Source organism: Bos grunniens, chromosome 19 (genome assembly GCF_055505025.1).
Source record: "Bos grunniens cultivar Pamir isolate PY7600 chromosome 19, Bosgru_T2T1.0, whole genome shotgun sequence".
NCBI lineage: Eukaryota > Metazoa > Chordata > Mammalia > Artiodactyla > Bovidae > Bos > Bos grunniens.
The window spans coordinates 31343139-31365496 of record NC_141183.1 but is presented as its reverse complement, the minus strand read 5'-3'; the positions used below and the strand labels follow the sequence as shown (position 1 = coordinate 31365496).

Sequence of the window (22358 nt, the reverse complement as noted above, 5' to 3'; positions counted from 1 at the left end):
TCGGCTAGAAAATGGGGGATAAAAACAGTATGGACGACCTCCCATGTCTGTGGAAGGCTTTAAAGAGGCTAATGTATGCAAAGTGCTCAGATAATGGCCAGCATGTAGTAGATTTGCAGTTTCTATGGCTGTCATTATCATAATCGTCATTATTCTCCTCATCAAGGCAGTGGTTGTTTCTGGGGAGGGCGGGGAGGGACGCGGACAAACCTATAGCTTTATCCGCAAGGAAATCTGGCTACACGTGAACACACATTCACCCTGAGTTTAATCTGAGTTTGTAACTGAGGTTACTGCGTACACAATTACTTGTCACAAAACTTTCTAGACTTCGCTGGTGTGTTTCAAATAGTTCATATATTAAAAGTTTTTTTTTTTTTTTACCACTGTAACCATTTTATTATTTTTTATATAAATTTATTTGTTTTAATTAGAGGCTAATTACTTTACAATATTGTATTGATTTTGCCATACATTGACATGAATCCGCCACAGGTGTACACGTGTTCCCCATCCTGAACCCTCCTCCCTCCTCCTTCCCCGTACCATCCCTCTGGGTCATCCCAGTGCACCAGCCCCAAGCATCCTGTATCATGCATCTAACCTGGACTGGCAATTCGTTTTACATATGATAATATACATGTTTCAATGCCATTCTCCCAAATCATTCCACCCTCGCCCTCTCCCACAGAGTCCAAAAGACTGTTCTATACATCTGTGTCTCTTTTGCTGTCTTGCATACAGGGTTATCATTACCATCTTTCTAAATTCCATATATATGTGTTATTATACTGTATTGGTATTTTCCTTTTTGGCTTACTTCACTCTGTAAAATAGGCTCCAGTTTCATCCACCTCATTAGAATTGATTCAAATGTATTCTTTTTAATGGCTGAGTAATACTCCATTGTGTATATGCACCACAGCTTTCTTATCCATTCATCTGCTGATGGACATCTAGGCTGCTTCCATGTCCTGGCTGTTATAAACAGTGCTGCAATGAACATTGGGGTACACGTCCCTTTCAATTCGGGTTTCCTCAGTGTGTATGACCAGCAGTGGAAAGACAAATGACCTGTGGAATATTATTGAGAAATATGTTTAAATTGCCTTGTGACTGTGAGAGGAAGATATTGAAGGATCATATTTTTGGACTGACACAACATTTCAGCCACAGTTGAGCGACTTAGCACACACACACACCAGAATCCCTTACCACAGAAAAATCTCTAGATCCTAAAGTATGTTAGAAAAAAATCTTTAATTTCATAAGAGCAATCCTTCTTTTGAAATAGCTGCTCACATCTGAATAGATCTATTTTACCTCTGAGCAAACTGACAATATGCAGAGAAAGACAGAACATCCCTTTTTTTTTTTTAACTTAAAGTGTTTTATCGTGATTATGACTGATTACGACAGACTTGGAGTTCGTGGAGTCTAGTTCAGTGAATCTTCACTGTATTTGCCTTTGAGCATGGCGATTTCTGATTTGATGGTTTATCTTTAAATTTATTGATGAAAATAGAGTTACCTTGGAGATGATGGAGAGCAAGCTGACCTGTTCACACTTGATGTAACACATTTTGGGATTTGTGGACAGAGCGCCCAAGGCAAGTAGGATTCTAAGTCCTGGTGAGTGTGCATTTTGCCTTCCTGAGGACCCAGAGGGAGAGGAAGAGTGGTAAGCCTTGGCAGGAAGGCAGAAACCCAGACATAAAATACTTCAGCTCTGAATGTGTCCACGGGAGCAGAAATTTATTAAAATCCTATTTTAGACCATAAGGCACATGCATCAGTGAAGCAGCAGCTCCCGCAAAGTTAAGTCAGGTTTTGTACTTTGTTGCAGTACTTTTTTTTTTTTTTAACAAAACTGTGGATGATTGAGCAGCCCTGGCTTTAAAACGAGTCTCTTGAGGACCCACGCCATGACTGGTTGTAGCAGAGCAGCCAAGTTGTTGCCTTCTCCATAAAACCATTCGCGAGCTTCTCACTATGGCTGTGTTGCACTTCCCTCTTCAGAAACAAGCAAGGACCAACTTGACCTATAAATAGAATCTCTTCCTTCTTGGAGGATGGTCATTTAAACTGAATCCCAAGTGGAAGAGTTTCATTAGATTGGGGAATAAAGGGGAAGGCAGGTGGAGAATGAAAGAAGCTTTAAGGAGAAAGAGGGTGTTTCTGCTTCTAAAACTTCACCCTGTCTATTACCAGCTACTGTCTGTAAGGCTATCTGCTCCTCCTCCCCACTTTTCATGGAATCCTGAAGTCCTGGAGGAGGGTATGACTGCATTGATTTTCTAAATGAGCACATTGACAGGGTCGTGAAGGACAGGAACAATGGAGAACCATCGCATTCTGGAGGAGACAGAGAAGATATGATATCTAGAGGCAGTGTGGGATCCTGGATCGAATCCTAGAGCAGAGAAAGGACAATAGTAAATTAAAAAAAAAAAACAAAAAACAACAGGAAGTCCAGGTGAAGCTGTAGTTCAGTAAGGGATTTTGTACACTGTTACGTTCTTAGTTTTGATGAATGTATTATGGTTATTTAAGATGCAATTGGTAGTGTGTGAGCTATAGAAAAGCAATATTTGTCGCTTTACAACACATTTTTATTTTTTCTAGACATTAAAATACACTAAATAAGGCTAAAACTAAAAGTAAAACATTCAAGAAATTGCTTGCTGTGTGACAGACGTGCAGTGTGTTTTTCTCCAATAAAAATGGTTAGTTGCTCAGTTGTGTCTGACTCTTTGCGACCCCATGGACTATAGCCCACCAGGCTCCTTTATCCATGAAATTATCCAGGCAAGACTATTGGAGTGGGTAACCATTCCCTTCTCCAGGGGATCTTCCCAATCCAGGGATCAAACCCAGGTCTCCTGCACTGCAGGCAGATTCTTTACTGTCAGAGCCACCAGGGAAGCTCAAAAATGATGGTTGCAGAATGTTTATTGCCTGTGGAATCTGATACCAGCTATGTTGAAGAAATTCAGGGAACTCACTTGGCTAATTGAAGATAAATATGATGTCCAGGGCTGGGCTATCTGCTCCTTGTCTCTTCAGGGCGTGAGGAGAAAATTCAAGTATGTCACTGGAGACACTGTTACTCATAACCTACTTCCCGCATGGCAGATTATTTCCCCGCAGTGTTTTGAGCAAGAACTAGAGTTCTGGGGAAGCCAAGCGGCAGGGTGGGCTTCCCATGTGGCGCTAGTGGTAAAGAACCCGCCTGCAAATGCAGGAGAGAAAAGAGACGCAGCTTCCCTCCCTGGGTCGGGAAGGTTCCCAGGAGAAGGAAATGGCAACCCACTCCAGTATTCTTGCCTGGGAAATCCCATGGACAGAGGAGCCTGGGGGGCTACAAGTCCATGGAGTCGCAAAGAATCAGACACGACTAGTGACTAAACAACAGCAACAAGGGGCAGGGCACGGAGGTGACAAGGAAGTCCATCTGAGAGGTCAGAGGCCTCCAGTGTGCCCTGTGAGTTCTTGTCCTGGGAGTTCTAGAACTTGTTGAACTTTTTCTTTAAGTCACAGTGAAAAAAGGGCAGAGAACCCACAATTGGCTAAGCTACCCCACTCTTGGTAGAATAGAAGCTTGGATTAGGAGATAAGTGGTTATGAAAAAAAAGAGGAATAAAATACACCAAAGAAAATAACATTTCTTGCTTGCCTGTCTCTGTGGCTTGAGAATCACACCTGCTATACTTTCTGCCCAGCTGTGTACCGTTACTTACTTTTGAGACAGATTTCTAACGCCATGAAACATCATGTTTTAAATCAGCTTGTTATTGTTATTTAGTCACACAGTCATGTCTGACTCTTATGACCCTGTGGACTGTAGCCCACCAGGTTCCTCTGTCCATGGGATTTCCTAGGCAAGAATATTGGAGTGGGTTGCCATTTCCATCTCCAGGGAATCTTCCTGACTCAGGGATCTAACCCGCATCTCCTGCGCTGGTAGGTGGATTCTTTACCACTGAGCCACCTGGGAAGTCCTCTAAGTCAGCAGTAAGTGCATATTTCTATATTTCTTAACTTGGCAAATGAAGTGGTTTATTAAAAAGGAAAGGTGGAGGTTTTGGCTTGTCTTTTTCTTTTTTAATGGCAGAATTCTCAACAACAACCTTTAAGAAGTTCTTAAGCAAATTCAAGCTTTTCTGACACTCAGTAATGGATATAATCTGAAGTCATACATTTTGGACAAAGTTTTCTAACAATATAAATATTTCATAATTTCTTTATAAAATAATAATCAGTATTAAATACTATTTTTCTGTGAAATTTTAAAACACCTTAAGGTACCTAAGTTCAGTGTGTTCATCTTCTTGTTTTTAAGGAACAAATTAGTTTCAGTTCAAATGAAATAGGACAAAATTAAAATAACATAGGACATTTGACCCATTTTGAAAGCAACAGCCCAGTAAATAAATGCAGGTGTGGTAAATAAAGGTGTCTAGCTACCCTCTCTATAAAGCAATGGTTGGAAGCAGTGAATCAAAAAATTTGTTTAATACAGTAGTTTTCCTATTTGGCTCTTTTTCTAAACTCTCTTCAGCTCCATCATTTGCACCAAATTTGCCCTAGCTATAATTTGAAGGGGACAGTCATGGAAAAGTCCTGAGAAGTGTTGTCAAGTTTATTTCCTAATTGAGACACATTTTTTTTTTCCTAGTATGGATTTTCTCCTTCTGTTTTCTGTGCTTAAAAACCTCTGGGGACATCCCTGGTGGTCCAGTGGCTAAGACTCTGTTCTCCCAGTGAAGGGGGCCCGGGTTCAATTCCTGGTCAGGGAATCAGAGCCCACATGTGCCAACTAAAAGATACTACATGCCACAACTAAGCCCCAGTGCAGCCAAATAAATACATAAATAAATAAAAGTAAATACTTCTCAAAAAGCCTCTGGTATGCAAAAACACCTTTCTGATTTACAAGTAAAAAACAAGAAAAAATACACATCATTTAAATTTCTCTTTCACAAAGATGTACATCTCATAGGTGCACAGATTCAAACATATACCCTGGAATCTAAAGTACCCAACTCAGATACTAGCATAATCTGTTTTAAATCAGAAATGTTTTGTTTTTGCTTTCTTAGTTCTCCCACCCTGTGCTCAGGAATATGAGTAACGACCTCAGCAAACGGGCAATGGTTATTTATCAGCCTGTTTGAAAATTCTGATGTTATGGAGGACTTTCTCTGCTTTAGGTTTTCTCTTTCTCTACTCTAGATAGATGAATAGAAACAGTAATAAAATGATAACTGAGGACCTGCTAGACACAGAGAAGGGTGCTTGGTCCTTTAACTGGACCACAAGTTTAAGGTATTTAGTTGCTCTGTAAGTTGCGTACTGTTCCCATTTCACAGATGAAGATCAGAAAGGTTAAGTGGCCTAAGACCGACCAGGCAGGAAACTGTCATGGTCAAGCCCTTCAGGTCAGGTCTGTCCAGCTCCGTTGTCTTTTGCTTTATTCTCTCTCACCTCACAATTCACAGTTACGTAGCTTCTAACTTGAATTCCATAGCTTCAGGCATTGTGGTGTCTAGTAGTTGAGATGGGAGAGTGGTGGGATTAGAAAGAGAATAAGACTGGCTGTGCGTTGATGGTTGCTGAAGAGTTACACCTGCCCCTGTTTGGGTAGGGTCAGATCGCTCTGCTTTTCATAAATTTGAAAATCTTCAAATTATGAAAATTTTCATAAAATTTCATATTATTATGAAAATTTTCATAATAAACTGAGGTATATGGGAATGTTCATGTTCTATAAAGACATTCAGTGGATATAAATGGCTCATCCCTAACTGGGACATTACAATGGGTCCCCTCACCCCAACACCCCAGCTGGCCACACACACATACACACACAGAGTCACATAGTTAGAAACTTCTAGCAAGAGCAGTGCTTCCCCTCGTTGGTCAGTGGTAAAGAATCTGCCTGTCAATGCAGGTGATGTGGGTTCGACCCCTAGGTCGGGAAGATCCCCTGGAGGAGGAAATGGCAACCCACTCCAGTATTCTTGCCTGGAAAATTCCATGCGCAGAGGACCTTGGTGGGCTTCAGTCCATGGGGTCACAAGAGTCAAACATGACTGAGCAACTAAACAACAACAACAAAAGCAAGAGCAGGACAGATGTGAATAAGTCCTCAAGGTATAAAGCAGGAGTCTGGAGACCTTCGTGTCTCCAACACGTATCATGTAAGCACAGCGCTCAGCCCCACTCAGCGTCTCAGCTCCTCTCCGTTTGCTCAAGCCCAGCCAAACCCAAACAGGGATCACCAGCGGAGGAGAACTGCAAATGTTTGCAAACTGTGAGCAAATTAGGAGAAAGCCCTCGATTTAGCTGTGAATGATGGTGCCCAGATATAAATAAACATTGTTCTCAGCGCAGATTCTGTCACCACCTCAGCGCCCTGGACGGACTCCTTAAAAGAGAGAGTGTTCCTCAGCCCTGCTGAGCTCCAAAAACCACCTGAGGGGGCACACGCTGTACTTGGCTGAGCTTGTCTGCAGACTTCAGCCCTTGGAATAAAAAGCTACCACAAAGTATGCGGCCAGCTCTGAAATATGTGTGTGTTTTCAGGCAGCCATGAGGGCAGAACAGGCATTCATTTTTGATCCACACGTCAGAGTCTGGCAGTGGCCACTCCGGGAGTCTCTATTTTATTTTTTTTCCCCTCCACCTTCTTCATTTTTTCAGTCATACGTACTTAATGGACATGAATTTGAGCAAACTCTGGGAGATAGTGAAGGACAAGGAGCCTGTCGTGCTGCAGTCCACGGGGCCTCTAAGAGTCGGACACATGACTGAGCAACTGAACGACAACAACAAAATAAACACTTGTATTTTTTAAATACAGAGAATTAAAAAGATTTTAGATTGCTTTAATTCTATGAGCCAGAGATGACTGCGGCTCATTTTGAACAAATGTTTCTAGAAATTTTAGAGCATATATAAACTCCCTGAAATTAAAACAGGAACATACTGTAGGTAGCTTGCTTTATTCATTCAGATATAGCCTATGAATATTTTAATGCCTATAAACAACCTTAACAACCATATTTACAATCTCTGTGCATATGGACATGAAACAACTTATTCAGTCAAGACATATTGGTTATTTACCAAGAATTATTACTGAAACTTTTAAAACTTTTGCTCCTAAAACTGAGATTGGATGATGATTTTAATAAATAATTATTTCTACAAATGTATTATTATTTCCTTAGGATAAATTCCTAGAAGTAAACTACCCAGTAGGAACTTATTGAGACATTTAACAAACTGCCCTCCAGAGAGTGCAGTCGTCAGCATTCATGGAGATTGATTCCAGAACCTCTGTCTTTTCTAAAGTCCATGGATGCTCAAGTCCCTTATATAAAATGGTGTAGTATTTCCATAGGACCTATGCACATCCTCCCGTACACTTTAAATCATTTCTAGATTACCTAAAATGCATAATACAAGGTAAGGGCTTTTCAGATGGCTCTGTGGGTAAAGAGCCCTCCTGCCGATGCAGGAGACATAAAAGACCCAGGTTCAATCTCTGGGTTAGGAAGACCCTCTGGAGAAGGGCATGGCAACCCACTCCAGTATTCTTGCCTGGGAAATTCTATGGACAGGAGCCTGGAGGGCTACAGTCCATAGAGTCGCAGAGTCAGACATGACTGAAGTGACTGAGCATGCATGCATGCACGCACAATACAAGGTAAATGCTATGTAAATAGCTGCTGAAAGTGAAAGTGTAGTCATTCAGTCATGTCTGACTCTGTGACCCCATGGACTGTAGCCTGCCAGGCTCACCTGTCCATGGGATTCTCCAGGCAAGAGTACTGGGGTGGGTTGCTATTCCCTTCTCCAAGGGCTTTTCCTGACCCAGGTATCAAACCCAGGTCTGTTGCACTGCCATCTTTCCACATTCTTTATCGTCTGAGCCACAAATGGTCGCTGGTGTGCAGCAAATTCAAATTTTGCTGTTAGAGACTTTCTGGAATTAAATATATATATATATATATTCAATTTAAAGCTTGCTGCTACTGCTGCTAAGTCACTTCAGTCGTGTCCGACTCTTTGTGACCCCATGGATTGTAGCCTACCAGGCTCCTCCGTCCATGGGATTCTCCAGGCAAGAGTACTAGAGTGGGGTGCCATAAATCTTAGTTGGATCCGAAGATGTGGAACCTGTGGATATGGAGGGCCGACCATAAATAAATTTATACTCTGCATGTCCCTACACCCTTATCATTTTCTTTAATCTCTGCCAATTCAGTAGGTAGAGACTATCAGGTTTTCTGAATTTCTACTTCTTTGATCCTAATGATACTGAAATTTTATCAAAAAAGTGTCTTTCCATTCATATAATTTTCTTATTCAGTATGTCTTCAGATTGATACCTCTGTACTTATTGTGATATGGGAAAACATGCTTTTTAAAAAAATTATATACTTCCCTGGTGGCTCAGTGGTAAAGAACCTGCCTGCAATGCAGGAGACCTAGGTTCGATTCCTGGGTCGGGAAGGTCCCCTGGAGAAGGGAATAGCAACCCACTCCAGTATTCTTGCCTGGAGAATTCCACAGAGGAGCCTGGCAGGCTACAGTCCATGGGGCCACAAAGAGTCAGACACGACTGAGCGACCAACACTTATTTACTTGGCTGCCCCCAGGTCTTAGTTGTGGCACACAGGATCTTCCATCCTCGTTGCGGCATGTGGACCTTTAGTTGCACCGTGCATATGGGATCTAGTTCCCTGACCGGGGATCTAACCCAGGCCCACCCTCCCCACCCCCGAACCCCTCATAGCAAGTGTGGAGTCTTAGCCACTGGACCACCAGGGAAGTTCCGGGAAATCATGCTTTATTATCATATTACTTTGTACCAGCTAGGAGGTCCATTTGCCTGCAGGTGAGGAAGGGAACACAGACAGGGTGGGAACTTCACTGTGGTGCCTGGAAGCCTCCATATCTGACTGACATTGCAACTCACACTCAGCGAGGGTCTCGGGCAACACTCCAGGGCAGTATTTCCCGACTCAGACCCATTTCTTCAGTTTGAAGCCCGCTTCACCGCTGGCCTTCTTTCCTTAGAGCAGGAACTCATTCCAAGTGTAAATGGGACTGAACCCTTGAAGCAGCCTGTCTGTCTGTACCTGATACACTGGCTTCCAGGTTCTGTTTGTCCTGGCTCCCGGCCCCTCTGGCTCTTAGCTTGGGGAGGGAGGTCCTGGTTGAATTTTGCTTGGCGGCTCCTCTTCTTTCTCCATATGTGAGTTTTGCCCTTTACTTGCTATGAATCGCAGATTGATGGGCTCTTTTCTCACCTGGATTTGAATTTGCAGAAATGATAGCCAAATGGGCAGACCCTCGATTTGAAAGGCAGATGTGTTCTTTTACAGAGGATTGGGGAGGGAGAAGTCATTAAATGGGCAAATGCAGATCATTATTTTAAACCAGTGATCCTTTCATGGCTGTTTTCACAAGAGCTTGAAAAAGATTGAGTGGAAATCCAGATGTCAGCCGAGGGAACCAGCTATCTCCTCCTCTCTGCTCTCTGTATGTGGAAGGGAGTAGCACTGCAAAGATTTACTTTCCCACTGCAATTTTCCTTAGGAGATGGAAATGATTATGGTCAGTTTCAAACCATATTTTCCCCCCAGTGGCAAGAATCCTGAGCGCTAGCCAGAACCCACTTTCACTTGTCCTTCTTTACGTTTGCTCCTGTGACGTCCTGGTTCTCCAACACCCGTTCGTGGGTGAGATCTTATCTTCAGAAATAAGTTCTTCACTCCTCTGGGGTAAAATATATTAAATACAAATATTTTTTCATAAAGCTAAACTATTCCATGAAGTAGCTATCAGATTATAGCCTTTTTAATATTTTTGGCATTAAAATGGTCGATCTTTTATGAAGCCATTATGTGGACACAAGATGGTAGTTTGATTTGTTATAAATGCCTTTATGAAGTTAAAAGCTGGCAATCCCTATGTTGGTTTCTAAATTATTTTTGAGATTTTTTTTCCTAGTCTATATAATCCCAAACCCTCTGAACCACTGGAATGTATCTTCAAATAGTTTTTCAACACGTGGAATATTTTCTGAGCCCTAGAATTTCTTGAGAATGCTCGCCTGGCCCACTAGAAGACAAATTGCTGGGTATAAGGGTTTTAGCTCATAACTTTTCCCCCCTCAAAATGCTGTGTGGAGTCACTTGGCATCTAATTGTTACAGAGGAAATGTCTGAGACTGGCCTGAAGTTTTGTGCTCTTGTAAATAAATTGTTACTGAATGGTTGCAAGAATTTTCTCCCCACTTATCACTTCTCCTCCTGCTTGAGGCAAAATGTTCAGAGGGCCTTCTCAAGGCGGGATATGTGGTGGCTGGTGGCCACAGGGCTAGATTCTAGCATCAGCCAAGTTCAAATTCAGCCCTGCACCCACTGTATCCTTAGTGTTATGGGTTGAACTGTGTCTCCAGGAAAGATATGCTGAAGTCTTGTACCCCACGACCTAGGAGTGTCACCTTCTTTGGAAATAGGATCTTTGCAAATATAATCAAATTAGGATGAGGTCATTAGGGTGGGCCTTCATTCAATTAGACTCATGTCCTTATAAGAGGGAAATGTAGACGGAGACGCACACAGAGCCAAGAATGCCTTGTGAAGACACACGCAGAAGGAAGATCACCAGGTGAAGACAGAGGCAGGAAGGATGCTCCAGAGAGGCTTCAGACGGAGCATGGCCCTGCTGACACCTTGATTTCAGACTTTCAGCCTCCACAGCTGGGGGATGGTACACAACTGTGTTAAGCCGCCCAGTCTGTGGTACTTTGTCACAGTAGTCCTAGTACAAACAGATTTCTCAATTGTGAGTGAGTTCCAATGACTTGATCTATAAATGTGCATAATCCTGTGTTATCTGCAAGATTGTTGCAAAAAAGGTAAAATGTTATTAGATGAGACCAGGTATGTAAATTCTGGGACAAGGGGAAGAACCTGAGAGAGGTTGTCTGTGGTGTTATCATCTTCATCATCACTACAACCACCACCCTCACCACCACCTTCCTTGAGAGCCCTTTCTCCTGGGAAGTCTTGCTTTCTTTTTCGGTACTCTTGACATTTTTATACAAAGCTTATGTGATTTTTAAAATAACAATAAAGTCATTTTGCTTAACTGTGGATGCCCAGGCCCACCCTCAAAGGTTTTTGATTCAGCAGGTCTCTGGAATGAGCTTTTTTTGAAGGTGTCCAGACATGAACTGTCATTAAGTTTGGAAAGCGCAACAGAATTGATGTGGTGGAACTGGTATTGGTATTCCTGTTCTATAAACACAGAAACTGAGGTCAGAGGAAATTGAACCCAAGTCAGAAAATGCAAAATCGAATAATTTTGGGGGGCTGGACTTCAATAACTTCACTTGTTTGATGAAATGTGAAACTCGACTAGTAGGGAAAAGGCCAGATAATAAGGACTCTATAATACATAAAATATGGGAGACGGCCCAGAATTAGGATTAAGAACACATGCCTTGGAAATCAGGCAGGTTTAAATTCTAGTTGTGGTACATGCTTTCTAGCTATGTGAACTTGGAAAAATTATTTCTTTTAAAATCTTTTAAGATCTCAAGCTCATCTTCTGAAAATGAGAATGACACACATCTGGGTTCCTGTGAAAGGTAAATGTCATGTTAAGGAACTTAATACATAGTAAGTGCTAAAGAAATGGCATGCTTTTGCAAAGTGCTAAAGAAATGGCATGCTTTTGCAAACATGCATTGATACTTCAAAAAAATCAACATCTTCATCTGCTATTGTTTTAAAGGTACAAATGTAGGGGAAAAGAAGGTCCATAGATGAGAACTAGTAACTAACTTTGCTGCTGCTGCTGCTAAGTCACTTCAGTCGTGTCCGACTCTGTGCGACCCCATAGATGGCAGCCTACCAGGCTCCTGTCCCTGGGATTCTCCAGGCAAGAATACTGGAGTGGGTTGCCATTTCCTTCTCCAATGCATGAAAGTGAAAAGTGAAAGTGAAGTTCCTCAGTCGTGTCCGACTCTAGCGACCCCATGGACTGCAGCCTTCCAGGCTCCTCCGTCCATGGGATTTCCCAGACAAGAGTACTGGAGTGGGGTGCCAGTGCCTTCTCCAGTAACTAACTTTAGAAAAGATGTAATTGTTTATATTTTCCTAGTAGCTTGCTTGGAGAAGGCAACGGCACCCCACGCCAGTACTCTTGCTTGGAGAATTCCATGGACGGAGGGGCCTGGTGGGCTACAGTCCATGGGGTCTCGAAGAGTCAGATACGACTGAGCGACTTCACTTTCACTTTTCACTTTCATGCATTGGAGAAGGAAATGGCAACCCACTCCAGTGCTCTTGCCTGGAGAACCCCAGGGACGGGGGAGCCTGGTGGGCTGCCGTCTATGGGGTCGCACAGAGTCGGACACGACTGAAGCGACTTAGCAGCAGCAGCAGCAGTAGCTTGCTAATTAGTTTTGTTCTGAGAATCTTCATTTTCTACTGTTGTTTTAAAGGTACAAATACAGGGAGGTATCATGCCGCCATAGATGAGACCAAATAACTAAATTTAGAAAAGACATGATGTTTATGCTTTCTTAGTAGCTTGCTAATTCTTTTTTTTTTTTTCCTGAGAATAACCTTTCTCAGATCCTTCTTATTAATTTTAGCAAATCTCCTTGTACCTTGGGACTCTCCAGTTTAACGTCAACAGGTCACTTACCAGAACATGTAAGAACGGTTTTTAAGAGTTCCTGGTAGCTAACAGAAACCTACTTGTTTATGGATGCTCTTTATGTGTAATGATTTTCCCAACTGGTAGTGCCTAATAGGATTTGTTTCCTGCGACACTTGGAACATCTTACCATATTCACCAGGCTTCAAGACTCTGAGCAGGAGGAAACCCGGAAAGGAATGCTTTCCTGATGTGGACATTCTGACATCAGCAAAGGAATTGGGCACACATTCAACAGCCAAGAAACAAGACAGGAAGCTAGTTTGCACAAAATTGCCTCTTTTATTTGCACGTCATTTAAACCACTGTGGATTGACATCCTAGGGGAAATAGCCACCCTACTGAGTCTGTGCTACTTTATGCGTCTCAGCCGTCTGGAACAATCTGGGCTGTTTCTCCACGTTGTCTTCCTCAGCAAGCTCTGGGGCAAGACCCTCAGCTCCCAGGTCCCACTTGTGACTGTATCATCTGGGACGCAATGAGCAGGAAATCCAGGAAGCGGCTTGAGCAGAACAGTCCACTTGCAGCCAAGCTCCAGTGGTGCCCCAGCAATTTCATCCAGAACCTGCACTCTCTTTTTTCCCACCCCACCTCCCTCAGCTGCTTGTTTCATCACTTCACAGCTTTGAGGCGAGGCGGCTCAGCCCTGCTTCCTGGGGAAGAAAGGTAGGGGAAAGGGCCAGAGCCCAGCCCTATGCACGCCCAGCTTCAGAGGTAAAGGAGATTATCCCCAGCCACTTTGCCCAAGCAGCGAGAGCTTTCTGTTCTCTCTCTGGGACCAGAACTGGGTCACAGGGCCTCCCTAGCTGTCAGAAACTCAAGGCAAGTGTGACTGAGATTCTCTGATGGACTGGAGGGAGGCACTTGTGACTCATCTCCTGGGCTGCCTGTACTGCTTCCCCGAATATCAGAGTCTGCTGATTAAAGAGGTGGAAGGCCACAGCAGGGAACAGAGTTAACGCTAGTGCATTCCCCTGCTGCCCTTTCCTTTTCTTGCATTCCTGAACTTTTCTTTTCCACTTCTGATATCCCCAAGCTCCTGGATGGAATCAGCCCTGGGGTGGAGAGCTGGAAAAGGTCACAGCTGAGGGGTAATGTCTGACTGGAGTGACCTTGCACCAGGATCCCTACTGGTCAGCTTGGAGGAATTAAGTGAAACGAGGAGCCAATCTAGGTGATTCGAACTTGGAGGAGGTGGATTTGTACACTTACAGACTTCCCAGGTGGCTCAGCAGTAGAGAACCTGCCTGCCAGTGCAGGAAACAAGGGTTATCCCTAGGCAGGGAAGATGTCCTGGAGAAGGAAATGGCAACCCACTACAGAATCCTTGCCTGGGAAATTTCATGGACACAGGAGCCTGCATGGAGTCACAACGAGTCGGACACGACTTAGCGACTAAATAACAACAACAACAATCTGTACACTTACAGCAGAACAGCTATTCACCTGAGAACTCACAGAGCTTCTCTGTCCTGGCTCCAAACTTACCCTGATCCTGGGCCTGTGGTGCTATCGTCGGGAGTCTGCAAACCACACTAGCAGGCTCGCCATGCCCACTGCTCTGCTCTGCCACGAAGGGACAGTGATGCGTGAGGGTGGAGGAGAGGGGCTCCCAGGCTCCTTCCTTCCTCCCAGCTGGGGCTTCAGGGCGCCTCCCTCCACTGCTTCTTCACCCCATTAGCAGTGGCAGAGGCCGCATGCAGCTTTCCTAACACCTGAGGTTCCCGCTTGGTGGGGTGGGCATTGAGACCAGAGCACTGGTAGAATGGCAGTTCCTCCTGGTTTCTACACTGTGATAATCCGGAACTCGTCCCCGTCCCCCAGGTACAGAGGCAGGAGCGCTTCCGGAAGCTGCTACCTGGGTGACACCTTAAGAGTTCTTTTTTCGCCCTTTCTATGACCTGGGTAACAACTCTGTATGTGTTTATCTCTATGCTAAATTCTACTGGTGCAATTTTGAAGCCACTGCTTATCATCACATTGTGGCCCTGAAAACACACACACACACACACACACACACACAGCTTATTATCACATTGCGGCCCTGAAAACACACACACACACCCCCACCCACCCCCAGGAGCCCTGAGGTGTGAGTAGAGCCTCCCCTGCCCTCCCAGGGAGCCCAGCTCCTGAAGGACCTGAGCATCCACATTTCCTCGGGCCCCTTTCTAAGCAGGAGGCCTCCCTCAAGCAAGAAGCAAACAAGACCTGTCTTGTCACTACCTATTCTATTGGTGAGTTAGTATGTCTTCATTTTTCCATTTAGGAGTGGAATGGCTGAGTCATGTGACAGCCCCTTAACTTTCTGAAAACCTGCCAGACTGTTTTCAAAGACAGCTCTACCGTTTTCCATTCCCATCCGTGGCATACTAGGCTTCCAGTTTCCCCACACTCTCACTTCGGTGTTACCTCTTATCTGTACTTTTGCCTGGGGCCACCTCAAGGAGCATGAAGTGATATCTAAAAGAGATTTTAAGTCATATTTCTCTTACTGCTAATGATGTACACCATCTTCTCGTGTACTTACTGGCCACTTGTATATTTTCTTTGGAAAAACTCTATTCATATCCTTTACCTATCCTTAGGCTTTGAAATCTATTTTGCTTTTAGAAAGATAGCTCTGTGTCAACTGAGTGATCCTGCATTTTAGGTTAGGATTTTGTCTACAGGAAGCTAGGTCTTTATCTATTGCAGTAAGTTCATCAAGGCTTTCAAAGAGTCAGCATCTACTCAGATGACCCAAACGGCCACCCACAACCTTATCACTGAAGACAGAGAAACATCCTCCTAGAACCAAGTTACCTATTTCTCTCTCCTCTTTCAGAAACTGAATCTCTTTCCTTCAGTGCACTGTTACTTGCAGAAATCCAACACCAAAACCAGACGAAGGGAGAGCTGCTGACCACTGCCCTCCTAACCAGGGCACAGATGCTAACTTAGTTCTTAGCCGTGGCAGGCTTCTGGCTGGGTACCTACTGCAGAGACATCATTTAATTCTCTCAACCATCTTAAAGAATATATACTATTAGGATCTGCGTCTTGCAGCGACAAAGCCGAGGTTCAGGGGACTTGGGCCATTTGTTTAGCAGGTCAGAAGGCCAGAAGGTGCAGCCAGGGATACAGAAGTCACTCCAGAGCTCGAAATCTTAAATTCTGCACGCACCTTCCTCATCCCGGGTTGCTCAGACGATTCCTCGGGGTGGCTTGGGGTCCAGGAGCCCGAGTTCATCGTTTCCCGCCTTAACGGCGACTATGGTAACGCTGTAACTGACGGTGCTGGAAGGTGGAGGCACCGTCCCCAGAACCATTTCCTCCTGGCAGTCCAGAAGGACCAGGAGGTAACTGCAAGCGGCCCGCGAGCAGCCCCCGGCCGGCCCAGCCCAGCCTAGCACCGGGCCCCTCGGGACCCGCCAGGGATGCCGGCCTCGGGGCAGGAGGCGGGGGCTCGCCGTCGCGCGCAGTCTTTCCTCGGAAGCCTCTGCCACCCCCGGGTACCTCGCGTCCCCGCGAAAGCACCTCAGACCCCGGCCCCTCTGCCCCGGGGCCACTCTGACCTGCGGTCTCCCTAACCCCTGCCGCAGCTGCTCTTCGCTTCCGCCTCGCGCCTGCCGGAAGTGACGAACCGGACGCGTCGCTCTTCCCATGGAGGGGCGGGGAAGGAAGATGGCGGCGCCCAGCAACCGGTGAGGAGAGAGGACACGGGGCTCCCAGGGGGCGGCTGGACTCGTGCGTGATGGCCGCATCCCCGCCCACTCTCTCCTCACGCCTCCTGACAGGTACTGCACCCCACCTCGGGCACGGATTTGGGGGAATTCTCTTCTCGTTGCCACGTGCTACACCGTGGTTCCGCCTGTCTGCAACCTTGGGAGCCCTTGGCGAGGTCGGCTGGGGCATCGGTGAGGGAAGTGACCTTCGGGGCTGCCTGAAGTGAAGGGGCCTCGGAGCTAGGGCCTAGTCTTGCATTGGGGTTCCGGTGGTCCGCACACCGCGTCCATCTCCTAGCTCCCGGAGGTGGGTAGGGAACGCGATGTCTGGTGCGTCTTTCAGTTTTCAGAGGCTGGAGGTTCAGGAGAGAGGAACCTGGGGGCTCCCCGAGCCTCTTGGCTTCTCGGGGCCTTAGGTTCTAGCGATGTGTAAGTTACTCGTATGTTGCACTTATAAGAACCTGGCAAGTGCTTTGCTTCCCCGCCGTCCCCCCACCCCCGCCAACCCCCCAACCCGGAAGCCTTGTTCCAATATAAAGGGTCATAATGACAATAATAAAGACGGTGATCACCTCGGACTGCGGGCCATAACCATCCCCCCGCCCCCCAGGTTTTTGTCTTTCTACCATTAGCGTGGTCCCTGCTATAATCCCACCAGGCAAGGACCTGTCACAATTATATGTTTAGTGTAGATGTGCTTTCTTGCCCTTTGCCTGGGTCTCAGCTCGAATGTTTCCTGTTAAGAGAGGCTTGAGCACACTATCTAGGTAGAACCCCTGGCCCTCTCTTATCACATCACCCTCTTTCCTTCATTATGGTTAGAACAGCCTTTGATTGCTTGCTTATAACCGATTTACTATGTTTCTCCCAACTGCAAGATTGAATCTTGTAAAGGCTGGAATGGTTTCTGTCTGGTTCATCTCTGTCCCCAGTGCCCGAAACAGTACCCGGTGTGCATTGTTGGTGCTGAGTAATTGTTTATAAATGAATGAAATTTGTCCTGATGGCAACATTAAAGTGGAGGTTAGGCATTGTTTTGTCCCCAGTGGTTTAGGGTGATAACTGATGTGTGGGAAATGTGTCACTGATTGTCCATATTCAAGATGGACTCCCTTTGGAAATCCCAGAAACTTTTTTTATTGGCTGAGCCACTGGATTTGTGAGGTCTTAGTTGCCCAACCAGGGATCAAACTCAGGCCCATGACAGTAAGAGAATGGAGTCCTAAACACTGGACCTTCAGTGGAATTCCCATCTGGCAATATTGATCACAATTACTCTGAAATTCCTTTTTCTTCTTTTCTCCTAATATTGTTATTCTGTGTGTCTATTTTGGCTGTGTGATCTCAGGGCATATCAACTGTATTTTCTGGAATAGAGTTTACTCCTCTATAAACTGAGGCTGTTAAGCTAGATGATTTCAAAGGTCTCTTCTGGTTCAAAGGGCTCAAAGAGGGTGAGAAATGGGAGTGTGTATAGATGATTAAAACAAGATTAACAGAGATTTGAGCATTGTTGAACCTGGGGGATCAGTAATGCGGGCTCATTGGATTCTTCTGCTATTGCATATGATTGGAATTTTCCACGATGAAACATTTTATTTGAAGGGTCTGTGGTTCTTTTTGAATTTGTTACCTTCTCCCATCCCTGACTGTGAATGTTCGATTCTGACCCTAGACAGTCAATCTCAGACCTTCTCCCATCCCTGACTGTGAGTGTTCAATTCTGACCTGAGACACTCATTCTCAGACAGCTCATCCTTTCTTAGTGCTATAATTATCTCCTCTGTAGGGAGGTTTTTTTCCAGCATACATTGCTCAGGATGGGGTGCTTTTCTGCTTTCATTTCTGTATTTTCAGCTTCCTATAGGACAGATCTACCTCACTACTCAGAATTCCCCAGTTCAGGAAGTGGGCTGCTTATGGTTCAAATGGTTTGTTGCTGGATCCGTCTTTTTGATGCTGGTATGGGAGGAATTAATAGACAGCTTGGCTTCCTGAAGCTATGAACCAAAAGATCACCAAAAGATCTGCTATTAAGTGGTCTGTGCAGCCTGCTGTGATACACTTGGAAGGTCTACTGTAAGTGCTTGGTATGGAAGCAGCATGGTGGGAAGCGGGCAGAAAGGTTCACTGGGACTGTGTCAGGTGTCTACGTGCCCTCCTGGGTCTGATCATGCCCGACTGTTCTTCAAAAGCTTAACAGTGTTTTATAGCCACTGAAAACTTTCAGAACCTTTCCATTTCATATCCACGTACTTCATTTTTAAAGCCCTACAATCTTGACTCAGTGTTGATGGTGAATAATGGATGTGATCATTTGTGTCCAGATTTTTAATGCATTTGTTATAAGCCATGTGTACCTTCAAACCTATATTTCTTTACACAGGGCTAAAATGTCTTTAAATTTCTGGACACTGATTGTTTTGACTAAATGAAGTGTTTTCATCATTTGAAAGTGCTGTTTCCAAGCTGGTTTTGTTTCCATAAAGTCTCATTTTTAATCCACATAATCTTGAGAGATATTTTCCAAGATGGTTCTTTTCCTCCCAGGAACATACATTTCTCAGTGGACCAGTGGAACTCACAACTGATTTTGAAATTAAGGTGTAGAACGATAAAACTTGGTGTCTTCTTGATATAACCTTTTAATATTGAAATCCTGTTATCCCAAAGAACAATGTCAAGGCAAGAAAGGAAAAATACATACCATCAAGAAAAAGATAGACTATCAGAGGACTAAATTCAAAGGAAATTTCAATCAGTGGACTGATTTCAACACTACCATTCCTTCCTATACACATATACAGACACCACATATTCATGGATGTGGAAAATAAGCATGTCATATTTACCTGAGGGCTGAGGATATGATTTCAGTGAAGAGGGGACCAATCTAAGACAATTGCCGTGGTTACCATGGGGTGGTGATAGCTCTCCTTCCCCCTGTTGAGGTGAGCAATGTGGGCGACTAAGTCGTCAGCCCTCAATCTCATTCTTATATGGAAGACAGTCTGCTGGCTGTTGTAGCAGAGGTCAGGACAGAGTCTCCGCTTTCAGTGAACTAAAAAAAAAAAAAAAATGATGCAGAAACAATCTGCATTAAGAAGTGCTACAAAAAAGAGTATGGAATGACAGATTACTTGAAAGAAACTTCGACATTTGACAGGCAGAGTGGAAACAGGACGCTGCAGGCAAGGAGATGCATAAACAAAGATGAACAAACTGAAATCGTGGGGCAGGACAGTGAGTCACACGTACATGTTTGGGCAAATGACGTGTATTCTGGGCTTCAGAAAGAAACCCTCTGGCTCTGTGGGACTGGGATTGGAGAGGAAAGGAGTTAACCAAAGTCCGGACGTGTGGTTTGCATCCCACAACTCTGCAGTATCCAAGTGTGAGATGATAAGGGTCTATATCTCTCAGCGGCAGGGAAAGAAGTGGACAGATTTGACCAGTGTTTCCGAGTTGACTGGAGCTGATGGTTATTAGGTGATGAAGGAAGAGTTCAAGGTGGTCTTGGAATCTCAAGTAGGCGATGGTTTTATCTGCAGTAGAGGACAGAGTAGAGATAAGGGTGAGACTAAAGTGTTCTGAGAGACATATTACAAGCCATCCACGTGGAGATCCTCAGCAGATGGAAACAGGCATAGCAACTCTAGAAATGGCTTGAACATTAAAAATTACCCTAGGGTTTGAGGAACGGAGAAGTGATGGGTAAGACTTAAAAGAAGGGGGTGGCAGGGAATGTCTGTGCTGTGTTCCTGTCGGAGGCTTTCCCAGGATGGGGCTTTACACAGAAGCATTGGGTTTGTTGATATTTGAGAGAAGGTTTAGAGATGAATGACTAAAAGCCACATTTGGATATACCAAAAATAGCTTCTTCCTAACTAGCTTGATAGAGTCATACTTCAGTGAGAGCAATTTCCTCTGTCTTTTAGTTGGCTTACCCGATATGGCCAAAATATTAATCTGAAATTTATTTTCTGGTTTACTCTTATTTCCTGGAGAAAGAAATGGCCACCCGCTCCAGTATTCTTGCCTGGAGAATCCTATGGATGGAGAAGCTTGGTGGGTTACAGTCCATGGGGTCTCAAAGAGTCAGATACGACTGAGGGACTTCACTCACTTTATAGTTATTTATTGAGAAAAATTGGGCTTCTCATTTTATCCTCTTTAGAAAGTGACCAAGCTGATTGTTTTACATTTGATTCTCTAAGAGATTGATGGTTTGGTCATTTCAATGTTTGATGTAATAAAAGCATAATTATCCTGAGGGCTTCCCTGTTGGCTCAGACAGTGAAGAACCTGCCTGCAATGCAGAAGAGCCAGGTTTAATCCCTGGGTCAGAAAGATCCCCTAGAGAAGAGAATGGCTACCCACTCCAGTATTCTTGCCTGGAGAATCCCTTGGACAGAGGAGCTTGGCGAGCTACAGTTCATGGGGTTGCAAAGAGTTGGACACGACTGAGTGACTAACACTTTCACTTTTAATGATCCTGAGATGAACAAGTTCCCTAACTGCTGGAGAATTATACTCGGACAGTAAGCAGGGCCGATCAATAACCATTCATTCATGAGTCTGGATCAGATCATTTCAGAGTTCTGACCCATCATACATGCACTGCCCACTGTGGTGCTGGCTCTGCTTCTGGGTAGGTCTAGTCATCGCTTCGGAGAAGGCAATGGCACCCCACTCCAGTACTCTTGCCTGGAAAATCCCATGGACAGAGGAGCCTGGTGGGCTACAGACCATGGGGTCACTAATCCCATGGACAGAGGAGCCTGGTGGGCTACAGACCATGGGGTCGCTAAGAGTCGGACACGACTGAGCCACTTCACTTTCACTTTTCACTTTCATGCATTGGAGAAGGAAATGGCAACCCACTCCAGTGATCTTGCCTGGAGAATCCCAAGGACGGGGGAGGCTGGTGGGCTTCTGTCTATGGGGTTGCACAGAGTCGGACACGACTGAAGCGATGCAGCAGCAGCAGCAGTCATCGCTTGGTGATACATAATGGCCGTTTTAATTTTTTTCCTCTTTCTTTGATAGGCTGGGGAGGAGGATGCATCTGGTATCTAGAAAGAAGAGTCACGCGGGAGTCACCTCGTAGGTTCCTGCATCTTCTCAGGAACGTCAATCAGCAGTGGGTCACATTTCAACACTTTAACTTCCTCCGGCACATGGTAGGTTCAGAAGACCGTGCTCACTGGGCTCTCTGCCTGTATTTTCCCTGTACAAGGGGATTTCAGAAATTCCTGTTGTCAGAAGAGCTGCAACAAGTACTCTTTGAAAAAGACTTTTATTTCCTGCCCTCTTAAGTTTTTCCACAATGTTAATCCCTTGTTTTGATTATGCTTAACTGAAACCAGAATAACTCTGGTGTCTTGAGTTTAAAGTATGATCTCAACCTTATTGATTAAGTCTGGAGAAAGACAGAAAGTTGCTGGCGTGTTTTGAGTAGGCCACAGTTAGGAAAAGCTGAACTGTATAATTCATCTTTTTTAATTCTTTTAAGTTCTGTGAATACATCAGTAATACAGAAATTATTGCTTCAAGAGTAGGACCTCCCTGTTTTCTTATATCAGCAGTGAGATTCAAACATGCACTTCTGAACAGATTCAAACAAATTGAGTTCTTGTGATTTTCTGGGCATTTTACAGTGGGCATTCATAATATAGCTCAGTCTGTTTGTAGACCTTGGACCAGGTTGAATCCATGTTGTCGTCAGCATGGTAACTTACATTTGCCACTTTCTCAAATCATAAAGTATCGTAGAATGAAGAAACCACAGCTAAAAACTCATAATTTCAGTGCAAGCATGAAAGAATAGCAAATTCATAATCTGAAGTCCTATTTGACATTTCTCTTATCTTTTTTTTTTAACCTTACAGTGTCCATGTT

General features: G+C 44.6%; 1 protein-coding gene across 5 annotated transcripts in view; it reads left to right on the top strand.

The window, feature by feature from the left end:
- The first annotated feature begins 16395 nt into the window (after positions 1 to 16395).
- Positions 16396 to 22358, top strand: part of COX10 (cytochrome c oxidase assembly factor heme A:farnesyltransferase COX10) — a 109075-nt gene continuing 103112 nt past the window's right edge. For all 5 annotated transcript variants that reach the window (XM_086355515.1, XM_086355514.1, XM_086355518.1 and 2 more), the window contains exons 1-2: positions 16396 to 16529; positions 21507 to 21640. In XM_086355515.1, the coding sequence (XP_086211641.1) occupies positions 16487 to 16529; positions 21507 to 21640 (177 nt within the window). In that variant the 5' untranslated portion in view covers positions 16396 to 16486. The remainder of the gene's footprint in view (positions 16530 to 21506; positions 21641 to 22358) is intronic.